The 13566-nt window shown below is 40.4% G+C and overlaps 2 protein-coding genes across 2 annotated transcripts; both read left to right on the plus strand.

Moving 5' to 3' along the window:
• The first annotated feature begins 7265 nt into the window (after positions 1 to 7265).
• On the plus strand, positions 7266 to 7979 carry LOC102110955 (histone H4). Its single transcript, XM_005519498.3, has one exon. It carries the CDS (start codon positions 7287 to 7289, stop codon positions 7596 to 7598), a length of 312 nt encoding a protein of 103 aa, XP_005519555.1. The 5' UTR covers positions 7266 to 7286; the 3' UTR covers positions 7599 to 7979.
• A 1257-nt stretch (positions 7980 to 9236) lies between these two features.
• Positions 9237 to 9692, plus strand: LOC102111138 (histone H3). The gene has a single exon (XM_014248832.2). It carries the CDS (start codon positions 9238 to 9240, stop codon positions 9646 to 9648), a length of 411 nt encoding a protein of 136 aa, XP_014104307.1. The 5' UTR covers position 9237; the 3' UTR covers positions 9649 to 9692.
• Positions 9693 to 13566: the final 3874 nt, after the last annotated feature.

The raw sequence follows: 13566 nt of genomic DNA on the forward strand, positions 1-13566 counted from the left end.
CCCAGAGCCCGGCACATTTCGAAAAGCCCGCGCTCCGCAAAGATTGGCCAAAGCTCTTTGGCTTGTCTAGTGCCCGGCAATTTTCGGGTTAAAAAGGCGCTCCGCTTTTTTCTTTACATTCACTTGGCGGAAGACGCTTACGATCTCCCCCCGCTTCCACCATCCCCTCCGGCTTTTTCACTTCCAGTCTAGTTTTGTGCCCGCTCTAGAAAGCGTGGGGCCAGCGGGGTCCGGGCAGTTCGAGGTTTGGAGCTGCCTTGGTGCTGCCCGCAGTCCTCCGGCGCTCTAAGTCTCTTATTTGGGCTGCTGCGCTCAGTTCTTTGCCGAGTGTTCCTTTTTCCGCACTTCGAACCGTAAAAACTTGATATTTTCTGCACACGTAACAATGTATCGCTGCAGTCACTGGCAGTTCTCCCGTCTCGGTTTAAAGGATGCCGTGCGCACATTTTTACTGCAATTGCTCTATGAGGAATTGGGTTATTTTGAGTATAAGGTGATCATAGCCTCTGGGCAGGGATTTACGTTGTTAATGTGAAAAACGATGTTCACATAATTTTTATAGGATTTAAAAGTTAAATAAAAATTACAATTAAGAGAAAAAAATAAAGTATACAGGTACGGCCGGGTGTCTCTGCATTCAGCCAAGAGAGCACACCTTACTAACAAAGGACTGTCCCTTAAAAGCAGAACCTTACTACATATGCATAAATTCTCATACATGTTCATACGTTCTTCTTAGGATCTTTGGTGTTCTTCTGTTTAGTTTTCTCTTGCCCCCTTCCCAATAGGTCAATCTTATTGTCACCATTGAGATTTACATTCCCTGATACCAGAAATGCAATAAATTCCTCCCCACAGAGTTCTGGTCACTGCTGTCTTCATCTGGGTAAGATAGTTTACAAATGCAGGGGTTCTTTAGCTATTTTTTTTTTCTCAGTCTTTGGGTTATACAAACAAAAGCAGGTTTTATTTTAATACTATGCCATAGCCTAACATATGTATTATACTACTATTTCTAAGTTTCATCAATAACAGAAACAAAGAAAACTATATTAATACAACAAAATTTTCCATTCTTATACACATAACATTCATTTTAATATTTGCGAAAAGCCAACAATATAATATGTATCTATAACAGTTAATGAGCACAAACTTCCAGCAAAGTTAATCTTTCACTCCAGATATAACTTCAATATTGTAAGAAATTGTTCCACACAACAAAAAAGTGTAAATGTGTGCAGGAACACTGAATGCACTGTATATAAGCTCCAGTGGTTATACTGTCCATTACAGGAACAAATTTATAATCAAATCAAAAATTCCTGTTAAACTTGTAAAGCTGAGTTGGGCTGTGTAGCATAGATACCTACTGGAAAAGGGGACTGCAGTGGCAGAGAGCAAGAGTGGCCTGAGAAAAAACATACTACAGGGATAAGTGTAATGTCTTCTTTATGTTACAATTGCACTACTGACTTGTCAGTCAGTGACCCAAATTCATCATCTCTCATCCACCTTTCCCTTCAGCTTGTGCACTGCTAGCTCTGCAGATCCATCTCATCTCAGCTATGGGAGAGCTGTGCACAGCTCCACAACTGATTCTCCCTCAGAAACAGCTTATGTTAAATTACTGAGTCACTGACATGGTGTCTGATCACTGTGCATCCCTCAGAACCCCACATCACCTTCAGCAGGCTTCCCTAGCTAACAAGCAGATCCCTATTCTGACCATAAATTGATATCCTAAGAAAAACTCAGGGGATATCTTTTGCTATCATGGCTTAGATTTCTAGCTAACCTACTGGACTGAGGTTCAATTGTGTGATTTATGACTGCAGTGAAAAGGGAACACATCTCACTCTTCTATGACATATTTTTTGGAGATATGGTAGTTAATTGTTTTTGTCAAACATGTTTACTGTCATGATACCGGTAAAAGAAAATATATGAGCTGTGCTCAGTATTTGCTGAGGTGTGCTATGTGCTCATGTTTAGTGTCTAGTCATACTTTGACAAAAAACAAAAGGATATACTTTATGATTAAATTCTTAGCTGCCCCAAAATTAGAAGGAAGGTAGAAACAAAAAATACCAAACAGGGTTCAGTATTGTAATTTATTACAAGGAAGACCTGTTTTCATTTGTTTTCTCTTCCATAGGGTCAACTGTTTATTTCACAGTTGTACTTACTTAGTAAATGTCAATATCAAATAACTATGAAGTTCCAATAATGACAAATGAACCACTGAATTAGATAAAGGTCTACACGTAGCAGAACAGACATGGTAACCTGTCAAGAATTCTCTTTAAGTTACTCCCCACAGAATAACAAATCACTTTCTGCTGATGAATACTTTTTTTATGATGGGGTTACAGAATTTTTCATCAGCATTATTCACAATTGTAAGATTACCACAAAAGCAGGTAATCGTCAAACATATGTTTATTTGTGTCTTCATTCTCTCTTAGAGTGTTATTTTATTCCCATACTTCTTGTGTATCTCTACATCTTTTATGGCAGTTGTTGTCAGGTGAAAGGGTTTATTCTGCATGGCTTCATCATGTCTTTCAAAAACAATAAAAAGGCTCCCGTAGGGACTCAAGTCTTAAAAACATCAAAGGTGGAGTTTTATTGCAAGTGAAACTATTCCACTAATTCATTAAGAAATCTTCTGTGTTTGATAGAGAAAATCAAAAGCTAGACTTCCATAGAAGGCAAACTATGTTAGTTCAGGCACAAAGACATTAAAAATTTTTGCTGCACACGGTGTTGATAAGACAGGGATGTTTTAGCTATTGCTGAGCAGTGCTTACACAGTTCCAAGGCCTTTTCTGCTTCTCCCAGAACCTCTCTCAGGGAGTCCAGGAGTGCACAAGGAGATGGGAGGGGACACAGCTGGGACAACTGATTCCAATTGACCAAAGAGATATTCCAAATCATACAGTTTCATGAACAGCAGATAAAGCTGGGGGAATGAAGGGAGGGTAGTATTCCAGTGATGGCTTTTATCTTCCCAAGTCACCATTATGCTTGACAGAGCCCTTCTCTCCTGAAGGTAGCTGAAAACCTGCCTGCTTATGGGAAGAGATTAATTCATTCCTTGTTTTCCTTTTTTTTATGTGCATGGCTCTTGCTTCACCAATTGAACTGCCCTTATCCCAAGCCATAAAGTTTTTTCACTTTTCTGATTTTCTCCCCCATCTCTGGGAATGGGCGAGGGGGCAGCTGCATGGTGCTTACCTGCTGGCTGGGGTTAAACCGTGACAGCTGAATAAAGCAGAGTAAAAGTCTTACCTAATACCTTGGGCTAAATACATTGAAAAATGTAACTTATGTACATTTCAAGACTAAGTTTGCAGGTTCTCAAAAGGAAGGAGCTCAGTGGTGAAATAGCTACAATATACTAGGAACAGCCAGCAATGAGTCTGGAAGAGTGTAATATAAATAGCATTAATACTAGACCTGTTCTCTGCTGCTTGCATGTCAGTACAGATTTGAACCAGCTTGAATTTGGGTACAGAACCACTTTTCAACTAGACACCTTTGACACAGTAAGATTACCCAACAGAGTTTTCCTTTCACAAGTTTCTTTTTATTATCTAGATCACAATGCACCCTGTGTACTGTTGGACACAGAGTTATCAAGTATATTTTTCTGAGGGAATTTGAGACCTATCCTCTATATAACATGTTGTCAAAGCATAATGAAGTCATCAGTGTGACTCCTCCTGGGATCCCCTTTCAGTCTCCATACTCAATTTTGGACAATTTTTTCTAGATTTGGAGTTATGTTGCATTCTGACTATGATTTTGCACATAGTGTTTTGTTGATCTCTTTGCATTTCCATTCCCATATGAGTTTAGTTCATCGGTCTTATATGAACTGCTGAGACATCAGTGAAACCTCAGTGATTGCAGGATTCATTTTTAAAATTATTTCAGGATTGGGCTGCCAGCAGAAAAATTGAAATGTAAAAAAATAATAATAGGATTATGACTTACATAAAACATTGAAACTTGATCTAGTAAAAGAAGTCCCTGCCTACAGCCCAGAGGTGTGAGATGAGAAGCAAGGGCCAAGGCAATGGCTGAAGCTCTCTGTCTGTGTCCTGCACCTCCTACGGTACCTGTGCACACAGGGAGATGTGTGGCTGATTTCACTGGAGAATGATTGGGTTGAAGGGGGAGCTCCTGTGGAGATAAGAAGGTCATGCTTTGGCTCAGAAGAACAGCACAAACAGAACAAAGTCATGATCTAAACTTTAAGAAGACGTGGCCAAAAAAGTAACTTTTGCCTGATAAAGTCAGTTACATATTAAATTGCAAGCTACTGTATGTGCTAATAAGTTTTACGAAGTATGTGCTGTCACATATATGATTATATTACTCAATTCTCCACCTAGATCATGCCTCACATAAGAGAGAGAGTGGGATAAGATCATGTTGTATATAAGGAGAATAGAAATTTAATCTGTTTGGGAGGAAGACAAAATGACCTTGGAGTCAGTCAACAGGCTACTCTCTTCTCCCTCCTCCCAGCTGGGCAGGCCTTCTTGGTAAGATTATTCAAATAATAATAGTAGTAGTAATAGTAGTAGTAATAGTAGTAGTAATAGTAGTAATAATAGTAGTAGTAGTAGTAGTAGTAGTAATAGTAACAACAACAACAAGGAGAAGGAGAAGGAGAAGGAGAAGGAGAAGGAGAAGGAGAAGGAGAAGGAGAAGGAGAAGGAGAAGGAGAAGGAGAAGGAGAAGGAGAAGGAGAAGGAGAAGGAGAAGGAGAAGGAGAAGGAGAAGGAGAAGGAGAAGGAGAAGGAGAAGGAGAAGGAGAAGGAGAAGTCACATATAGGTAAAACCATACAAAAGAAAGGCCTTGTAAAATCATGGTTCAGGCCTTGTTACTTTGGCTAAGTATAGCCAGAAGCTAGCCTGGTAAGTTCCCATGCAAAAACATCTTCAAAATGAAAAATTCATTAACATAACAAACTATTCTTGGGGAGAAAAACAAGTTCACCTGTAATAACAAGGGATCTGTTCCATAAGAATCAGTAGGAAAAGTATGTAAACATTGTTAGAGAGACGAGTTTTGATTGACATGTACACTTACCATTACCAACCAGTGAACTGAGCTCCTAATGAATTATAATTAAACACAGTGCTTTCTAATAACCATATAAATATAAGCTGTGTGCAATAAAGATTAAGCTATGATAGAAGAAGAAACAGGTGTCATTGTCCATCTCTACTACAACAACAGTAACAATAGTAATAATAAAAATAATATCTGGGGTAATGTAACATTATTTTTCTTGTTGGAGCTCTATTATAGTGCATTTAGCACTGTCAGTTCTGAATTTGTAGCTCTGTTGCTTCAATAAACTATGCTATTCTCTAGTCTGTGATTGCAGAAGTTCTTGTTGAATGCAACCAGATCTATAGAGCTGAATTGCTAAGCCTCTCTCTTTGTGGAGCTGTGCTCATTCTTATTTGACACAGCCAGGCTTACAGTGCTGAATTTGCAAAAAATCAAAAAAGAAGGCAAGCAGCACCCAGCCTCTCTGATCTCTGAGGACCAACTGGAATGCAAGGCTGTTCATCTTCTGCCAACTTTCTATACCCTTAATGCAACACAGAGGTTAGTCTGCATGATCTTTGAATGTCTCTTCCAATGGAAATGATTCAATGGATCTTAAGTTATGGTTTAATTTTATCACATAGACCTCACAGAAAAGATGATATTTGATGTATAATTTAGAATCAGCTCTGAGCAAAGAAGAGCAGGAACTCAGCTCAAAACTTGCTCCCCTTTACTAGTTGTGTATTTCTGTCATGAGTTAAAATGCTAATGCTATGAGCAAGCATATGTATCCATTATTTAACAAAACAAAATCCTTTTCCAAATAGTTTCTGATATTTTGCAAAGCAAACAGACAGCAACAGACAGAGAAAAATATTACATATAGTGAGAGATCCTAGGCAGAAGCAACTCATTGTGGAGCAGTATTTATATTATGAGGCTTTACCTTCATTTTATTCCATTGGAGAAAAAAACACAAACAAAACAAAGCCCAGAAAGAATGAACTTGTGACAGATCCCATTATTTTCATTTGTTATTGAGGGAGGGGCCACTGAACAGTGATTTCTCTGTTGACAGGTGCAACATCTCTGTCTGTGGTCTACGGGAAGATGAATCGATTACTGTTCAATCTCTTGTTCCATCCTCATGAAAGCATACACTACATAAAGGTGCCCAACCTGTAAGAAAAAAACCCACTATCAAGCAATCAAAAAATTTCTGAGAGGTTATTTTGCTGTCCGTGAGAGGGCAGCAAACACTCAATACAGGAAATATTTTTATCATTCCAGATAATTTTCAGGTCGAAAATTATCTACTTAATAATTTTTACTAAATACTGCTTGATTTCAAAAGCAAAATCTCATAACATTTTCCTCTAATAAAAAGAGCAGAGCCAGAATTAATAAATGCCTGAGAAATGCAAAACTACCCTTCTTTTTAAGAATTTAATTTTTCAATTGCTCTAAAAATAGCTATACTCTTGTCTATTCCACCACTGCTCTGGAAAATTCTGTAAAAAATATTCGCCCAAAAGAATACTTTTACCTTAAAAAATGAAAAATGAAAAAATGAAAGTGAAATATGTAAAATCTCAGTTAGCATACTTGTACTGCTAAATTCACCTTCAGATAACATTCAGAGACGGCGGGAAATGAAGATGTGAAAAAAACCCAAGGACTGGTAGAATTTCTCAGAAACCCGATTGGACAGAATTTGCTGCAAGATTATCCATTAAAAAAAGTGCAGTAACTGTGTAAACGGAGAAGCCACACAGGAAAATCCCTACAAGCAGGTTAAACTGAAATACATTACACATACATCTTTGAAAATAACAAATCAGAGCATAATTTAAATGAATCAATAAGTGAGGTAACTTTTTATGAATGAGCTTTTCCTTCTAAATGATCACGACATATCAAACGAGAATCATTGTAAAAAACAAACACGCTGTCCTTTCTATTTGAAAGACGACGAACGACCCAAAAAGTGAACTCATTGTGCCCCGGGGAAGGGAAATTCACAAAAATCCCGATATTTTCTGCTCTCGGGACACGCGGGAATGAAAGCGGGGGGAGAGCGGGAGCAGGGGCCAAGCCCCGCCCCCTTTGCTCTGCAGTTCTCAACCAGGTCGGACCGCAGCGCATAAAGGCGGCGGCGGGAGCGCCGCTGGCTCAGAGCGGTAGCGGCAGCAGCAGCAGCGGTTCCATCATGTCCGGTCGAGGCAAGGGCGGCAAAGGGCTCGGCAAAGGAGGCGCCAAGCGGCACCGTAAGGTGCTGCGTGACAACATCCAGGGCATTACCAAGCCGGCCATCCGCCGCCTGGCTCGGCGCGGCGGCGTCAAGCGCATCTCGGGGCTCATCTACGAGGAGACGCGCGGCGTGCTCAAGGTGTTCCTGGAGAACGTGATCCGCGACGCCGTCACCTACACGGAGCACGCCAAGAGGAAGACGGTCACCGCCATGGACGTGGTGTACGCCCTCAAGCGCCAGGGCCGCACTCTGTACGGTTTCGGCGGCTAAAGCCTTGTGCTCGTACTGGACCATCTCGACAAGAACCCAAAGGCTCTTTTAAGAGCCACCCACTTATTCTTAAAAGAGCTGTGTTACAGTTTTATGAATATCAGAACGGGGACAACCATGACACCGTTTTATTATCTCTAAAACATTTAATATAATGCTACTAAGTTTTTGAGTGCTTCCTAATGTGTAGCTTCACTGTTTGCAGGAAATTCATGTTTGCTATAGATGATTCCTTTTGTGTTCCAAATTCTCTCAAAACTAATTTCAACTGCTTTGTAATAAAAATATTTTTTGAATGTTTGCTGGTTTAAACATTAAAGTAAAATGCTATTCTCTGTCTTGATTTTTCAATTTTGCATTAAATTTTAAATTTTGCCTTAATTTTGCCTCTTAACTGGATATAGAGAAATTTGGACAAATTTTTCGACTAGGGACAAACCAGAAAGTTGCTCTGAGATAATTTTTTTTTCTAATATTTCAGTTTCAACCCCTTCATTTCTCTGTCTAGGACTTACTTGCTTTTAAAATAATAGTAAATCTATTACGGTTTTCTAGTGATCATTTGAGGAGGGGGATGGGGAGGGGGGGGAAGGGAAGGGCTAGGAGGGAATTAGACAATAAAAGCAAATTATAACTCGAGAGCAGCATCTAAAAAAGTATAAAAAGCCTTGTGTTAACATTTTTTTCATTATCACATACAAAGAGCACTGTAGTCTGGGGCTCACTTCAAGAAAATTTTTCTTGTAATTCACAACTGCAAGGAAAAAAAGTGCTTTCAACTTTATATTAAAAATATTGAAAAAATCACTTGGCACTTGTAAGCAATGATATCAAATATATACGGTCACATCTGGTTTTCTCACTTCGTGCGTAGGGAAAATTAAATAGGAGACTAATATAATCTTTTGCAATTATTTTCACCATAAAATAAAAATGGCCTAAGTATTATCATCATAATCACAATGTTCCTGATGGTATGTAAAGCTTTTCATTCAGAATGTCCTAGTGAAATTAAACATGAAAATATGTGAAAATACTACCTCAAAAACTTCATCATGACAGCCTTGTAAATACTTATCATAGCTACGAACTTGTGTTACTGGATTTTTGGAGCGCCTTTGTTTCAAGGTACCAACCCATCTGTCCTTCGTGTCTCAGTTAATAACGTGCCTAGTCACGTAAGCAGCTTTGTACGGCGCTGAAAAAACCTTTTCCTTCTTTTGTAACCAGCCTATCACTTAAAAAAAGTAAACCGAAACAATTGTGGACACAAAGAAAAAAACCAGGTGCAAGTAACTGCTCAATTGTACCCCCTGCGCTGTTTACAATCTGTCAGGAGGCTGGCAGGGATGTAGAGCCGGAGAAGCAGGAGGGTTACGAGCGCTGTGTCCGGAGCACCCGGCCCGCCCCGGGCCCTGGGAGCGATCGGAGCGGAGCCGAGCGGCTCCGGCACAGCTTCAGCTACCCCTGGCCCTGCTGGCATCCCACGGTAGCCAATCAGAGCGCGCGGCTTGCGGGCCAATCAGAGCACGCGGCTTCCGGGCCAATCAGAGACGCGGCAGCTCTTTAAATACCGGCGGTTCAGGCAGCGCCGAGCTTATTTCTTTTTCTCTCCCTCGCTTTGCGTTCCTGCTTCGCTATGGCGCGCACGAAGCAGACAGCGCGTAAGTCGACGGGCGGGAAGGCGCCCCGCAAGCAGCTGGCTACCAAGGCTGCCCGCAAGAGCGCGCCGGCCACGGGCGGCGTCAAGAAGCCGCATCGCTACCGGCCCGGCACGGTGGCGCTGCGCGAGATCCGGCGCTACCAGAAGTCCACGGAGCTGCTGATCCGCAAGCTGCCCTTCCAGCGCCTGGTGCGCGAGATCGCGCAGGACTTCAAGACGGACCTGCGCTTCCAGAGCTCGGCCGTCATGGCGCTGCAGGAGGCCAGCGAGGCTTACCTGGTGGGGCTCTTCGAGGACACCAACCTGTGCGCCATCCACGCCAAGCGCGTCACCATCATGCCCAAGGACATCCAGCTGGCCCGCCGCATCCGCGGAGAGCGCGCCTGAAGAGTCTCCGACCTCAGGTCCACAGCAAGGGGTCCTGAATTATTTTGCCCAAACCCTAAAGGCTCTTTTAAGAGCCACTACATTGCACAAGAGAGTTGAAACATAGCCTTTCTTACAATACAGTGATTCTAACGTTCTTCGAGATTATTGCAATTCTAGGATAAGCATACTAATAATTTCAATCATTTACCTGGAGCTTCTCTCTTGTTTAGGTAGTGTTGTGTGCTGTTTTAGTGAGGTGCTTGCTAAAGCCCACTGAACCACAGAATAAGTAAATGCACAGAGCAAATGAATGTTCAGATATGCAAATGAAAAATTGCGCTACTAGGTCAGACAGCCCACACTTTACCCCACCCCTTTCCCTCCCCCCACCCATAATTTGATACTTTTTCTGAAATAGACTTCTTGGACTAGCCCCTGTTTTATTTTAAAGCACTGTGGAATGTATAACCTGAGTTAGTATTGGAAGAAAAACATCAAGTTTCACTTTTTATTGACTATTGCATTCTATAGTTGCTTTTGCTGTGGTGTACTCTTGAAATTGTAACTGGATATCTCAGAGCCCTACCTTTACCACGTGACTAAAATAGAAGTGCTAAGATTATAAACTTGATGATAGGATTGAAAATTGAAAAATTCAATAATTTAGTCTAATTGATTTATTTTTTTCCTTTTTTTTTGGTAGCATGTGTTTCTGTGTGAGTGTTATGACTGAGGACAGGCTGGAGAAGATGACCAAGGAGAACCTGGGAGGGCAAAGAGAATCCAGTGGTTGTTTCTGACAGGCCACCTGTCTTCTATTGTCGCAATCCATGGAGATGACTGGCACAGAGGAAGTTCTGTGCCTTCTGTTTGGGACCAGATCAGCTGAAGAAAAGAAAGTGGCTGTGAAGACTTGACAGATTTAGCCAACGGGAGACCCGTAGGAAATAGGATTATATTATTTTGAGCATTAAAGGTAAGTGATTTGTATCTGATGACAAGAAAACTGAGTCAGGAGGGAAACATGCACAGGGAGATCAAAGGCCAACACTTAGCAAAATTTAGTTAATTCAATAAAATTTTGTAGTCAGGAAATTACAGTTGGCCTTTAGTTCAATTTTTGGTTGTGCCAACTCTTAGAGTCTGTCACTGTTTTAGTAGTTTAGAGAGGTCATGTTTTCTACAAATTCACAAATAAAGCACTGAAATTTCTATTGATTTTGCATCTTTGCTCTCACAATGTATTTTCTTCTGTCCTCGACAATGGACTGTCCAAAACCCTCCTGTAAATGTTATCAGCCAAATTGTTCAGAAATTAAAATTCAATTATTTCAGTATAACATGTTGGGAGCCCTGAAAGGGATTTCATATAGTATTTTTCTGAAACAATACATGAGCTAAACATGGTGTATACAAGAAATATTAATAGCATAGGGATGTATGCACAAAAGCTATATAGACACACATATTTAAATGTTATATAACTGTATCCACACTTTCATATGCTCTTCTTCCATTCCCAAATTTCAATTATTTCAGATCCATCCATCTCTTTCTCACTCCCCTCTGCCTCAGCACCATCTGGCATGTTTTTCTGCAGTTCCAATATTATATGGTGTATTAAATAATAGAAAGTGTTTCACAACTGGTACTAGATGATCACTCTAAGTCTCTTCTAGTTGAAATGGTTCTATTATCTTTTATTCTTTTGTTTGTACATTACCACTTGTAGAGTAAGGGGTGAGAATTTATACAGTGGTAGTGCTCCTGCTGGAAGAGTACAGAGACTGTGCCTAAGTGCAATTTAAAAGGAACTGCGTTATTATAATATTAAAATAAACAATATGTCTGCCTACTCTCTAAAACTTTAGTACCTTCCATCCTGATACTACTTGTTGCTACACACTTGCAATTTCTTACTGACTTATAGTTCCTAACTGGTCCCAAATTTGAGGTTAGCAAAGGTTAAAAAGGCTAAAACCTTAGAAGGGTTACAATTGTAAATAAAGAGGCAGGGGTCACTGGTGACTGCTTATTGTGCACACCCAGGCTCTATAAGGAGCCTGCCCTGATAGGAGTCTGTGGAATCTGCTCTCAGAAGCAAATGAGGAAATTCTTCATTATGACTGGCAAGTTTTTCATATCTTCTCTTTGTTCTCAGGTTGCAAAACAGTGACATCCAGTAAAATTGCTAAAAGGGGCTGGGTAGGATCTTACAGTGTTGACATTGTGCTACTTGTTAGAAATAATACAGAGTTTCTCTACTAATTTATTTTTCCTAGTTAGTGTTAAATATGCTCTATTGACACTGAAGCAGAAGGAAGAAAGACTGAGGTTATCCTTTTATTTATTCTTTTCTCTGACTTTTAAGAGAACATGGAATTTCTATGGCCTACTGAAATATTTCCTTCTCTCTCCAGACTATTAGTCCAAAGTTTCTTATAACATTGTGCTGCTTAATCAAGACAAGGAGAAATCTTCATCATGCTACAAGATACAACTTTCCTTCCATTCCAACCTTGTTCCAAAAACCAAATCACAATGATCAATAAAATCATTCAGGGGCCATTATGTGGGAGGAAGAAAAAAAGAAGGGAGGAAACAGATGAAAGGCAGAACTCCCCCCCAAAGAAATCTTTATTCTGTCTGATTGGTACACTCAGCAAGTCTTTCTGCTTTCTTTTCCCAGCCCCCCAAGAGCTGTCTCTGACAGATTGGGTCTGTAGTTCTGTAGTGCAGCATCTCTAAGCAGGCAAATAATGCCCAAAATGACAACAGGGGGACACTTTGTCTTCTAGCAGCAGCCTTCAAGCACTCTCCAGTCCTCAGGACTGTTGCACCCCAAGTACCAGAAGTGAATTTTTGCAGATGGAGAGAAGAAAGGGAAATGGTTCCAAAAATAACTGGAGAAACAACAGCTGCTAATGAATCTGAGGTTTAATTTTTAACTTCGTATTTTGATTCTCAGACTCCTGTTAGAATGTCCTTGTTTCATAGTAAGAATTCAAACAAAGGTGGGTCCTTAGAAGGCTGAAAACTGAAGATGTTTACACCTGTCCTTCCAGAAACTCATAAAGAATCCTAAAGAACTGACTGTAGAAATGATAACTCAGCACATATCAAATATGGAGATCACTACCAGAGAAATACAAATTCAAAGACAAATACTTTTACTTCCACTAGTGCAAGAATACATAAATTTTTGCTCCATGATTTCTATAAAACTTATGAAAATATCCATACCTTCGACAAAAAAAAACACCAGAATGAACAAATAAAACAAAAAAACCACCTACAATAAAAACCCTAAAAAAACCCACAAACCCAAAATGCGCAACCTTTTCCCCCCAAGTTTTGTATTATTATGGTAACAAATCTGGAAAAGCTTGGTATGTTATTCCTGTCTACAGTACTTTTCAATGAGTTTCTTGGCCCTTTCAATTACTTTTCTGTGCTGCAAGAAGCCTTATGGACCCTGTGCCATCACTATGTTCCTCTGATGTTTTGAGACCAGGTGTAACAATATATATCAAACCTGAGATAATCAGAACTGATTTGAGATGGATATTCTTGTCCCTGGTGTTAAGAACTGTCAAAGCAAGGCAGCAGCCCCTCTTAAAGCCATTTGTGTCTGCCCGGTTTGACACTAACACAGGAAGTCTGCTCTGCCTTGAACCAGCCAGCCTGGGCTTAAAGTGCAATTTCCTCCAGACACTGGAATGTCCCTGTCAGCCCCCTTCCACCCCTCCTTTTTCCCTCAGAGCTGTGTCACATCCATCAGTCACAGGGATGTAAACCCCTCCATCCTGACTGAAGCGCTCTAATCACGCTCCTTTAACTAAGATTCATCTCCTTCCCTCATCTAGTGTTAAGTTACTTCACTATTTTCTAAAGCACGGGTGAATTTGAGGAAAAACTTTAAGCAGTGCTACAGCT

Source organism: Pseudopodoces humilis, chromosome 5, assembly GCF_049639895.1.
Source record: "Pseudopodoces humilis isolate 2021_Gansu_Grassland_sample_001 chromosome 5, ASM4963989v1, whole genome shotgun sequence".
NCBI lineage: Eukaryota > Metazoa > Chordata > Aves > Passeriformes > Paridae > Pseudopodoces > Pseudopodoces humilis.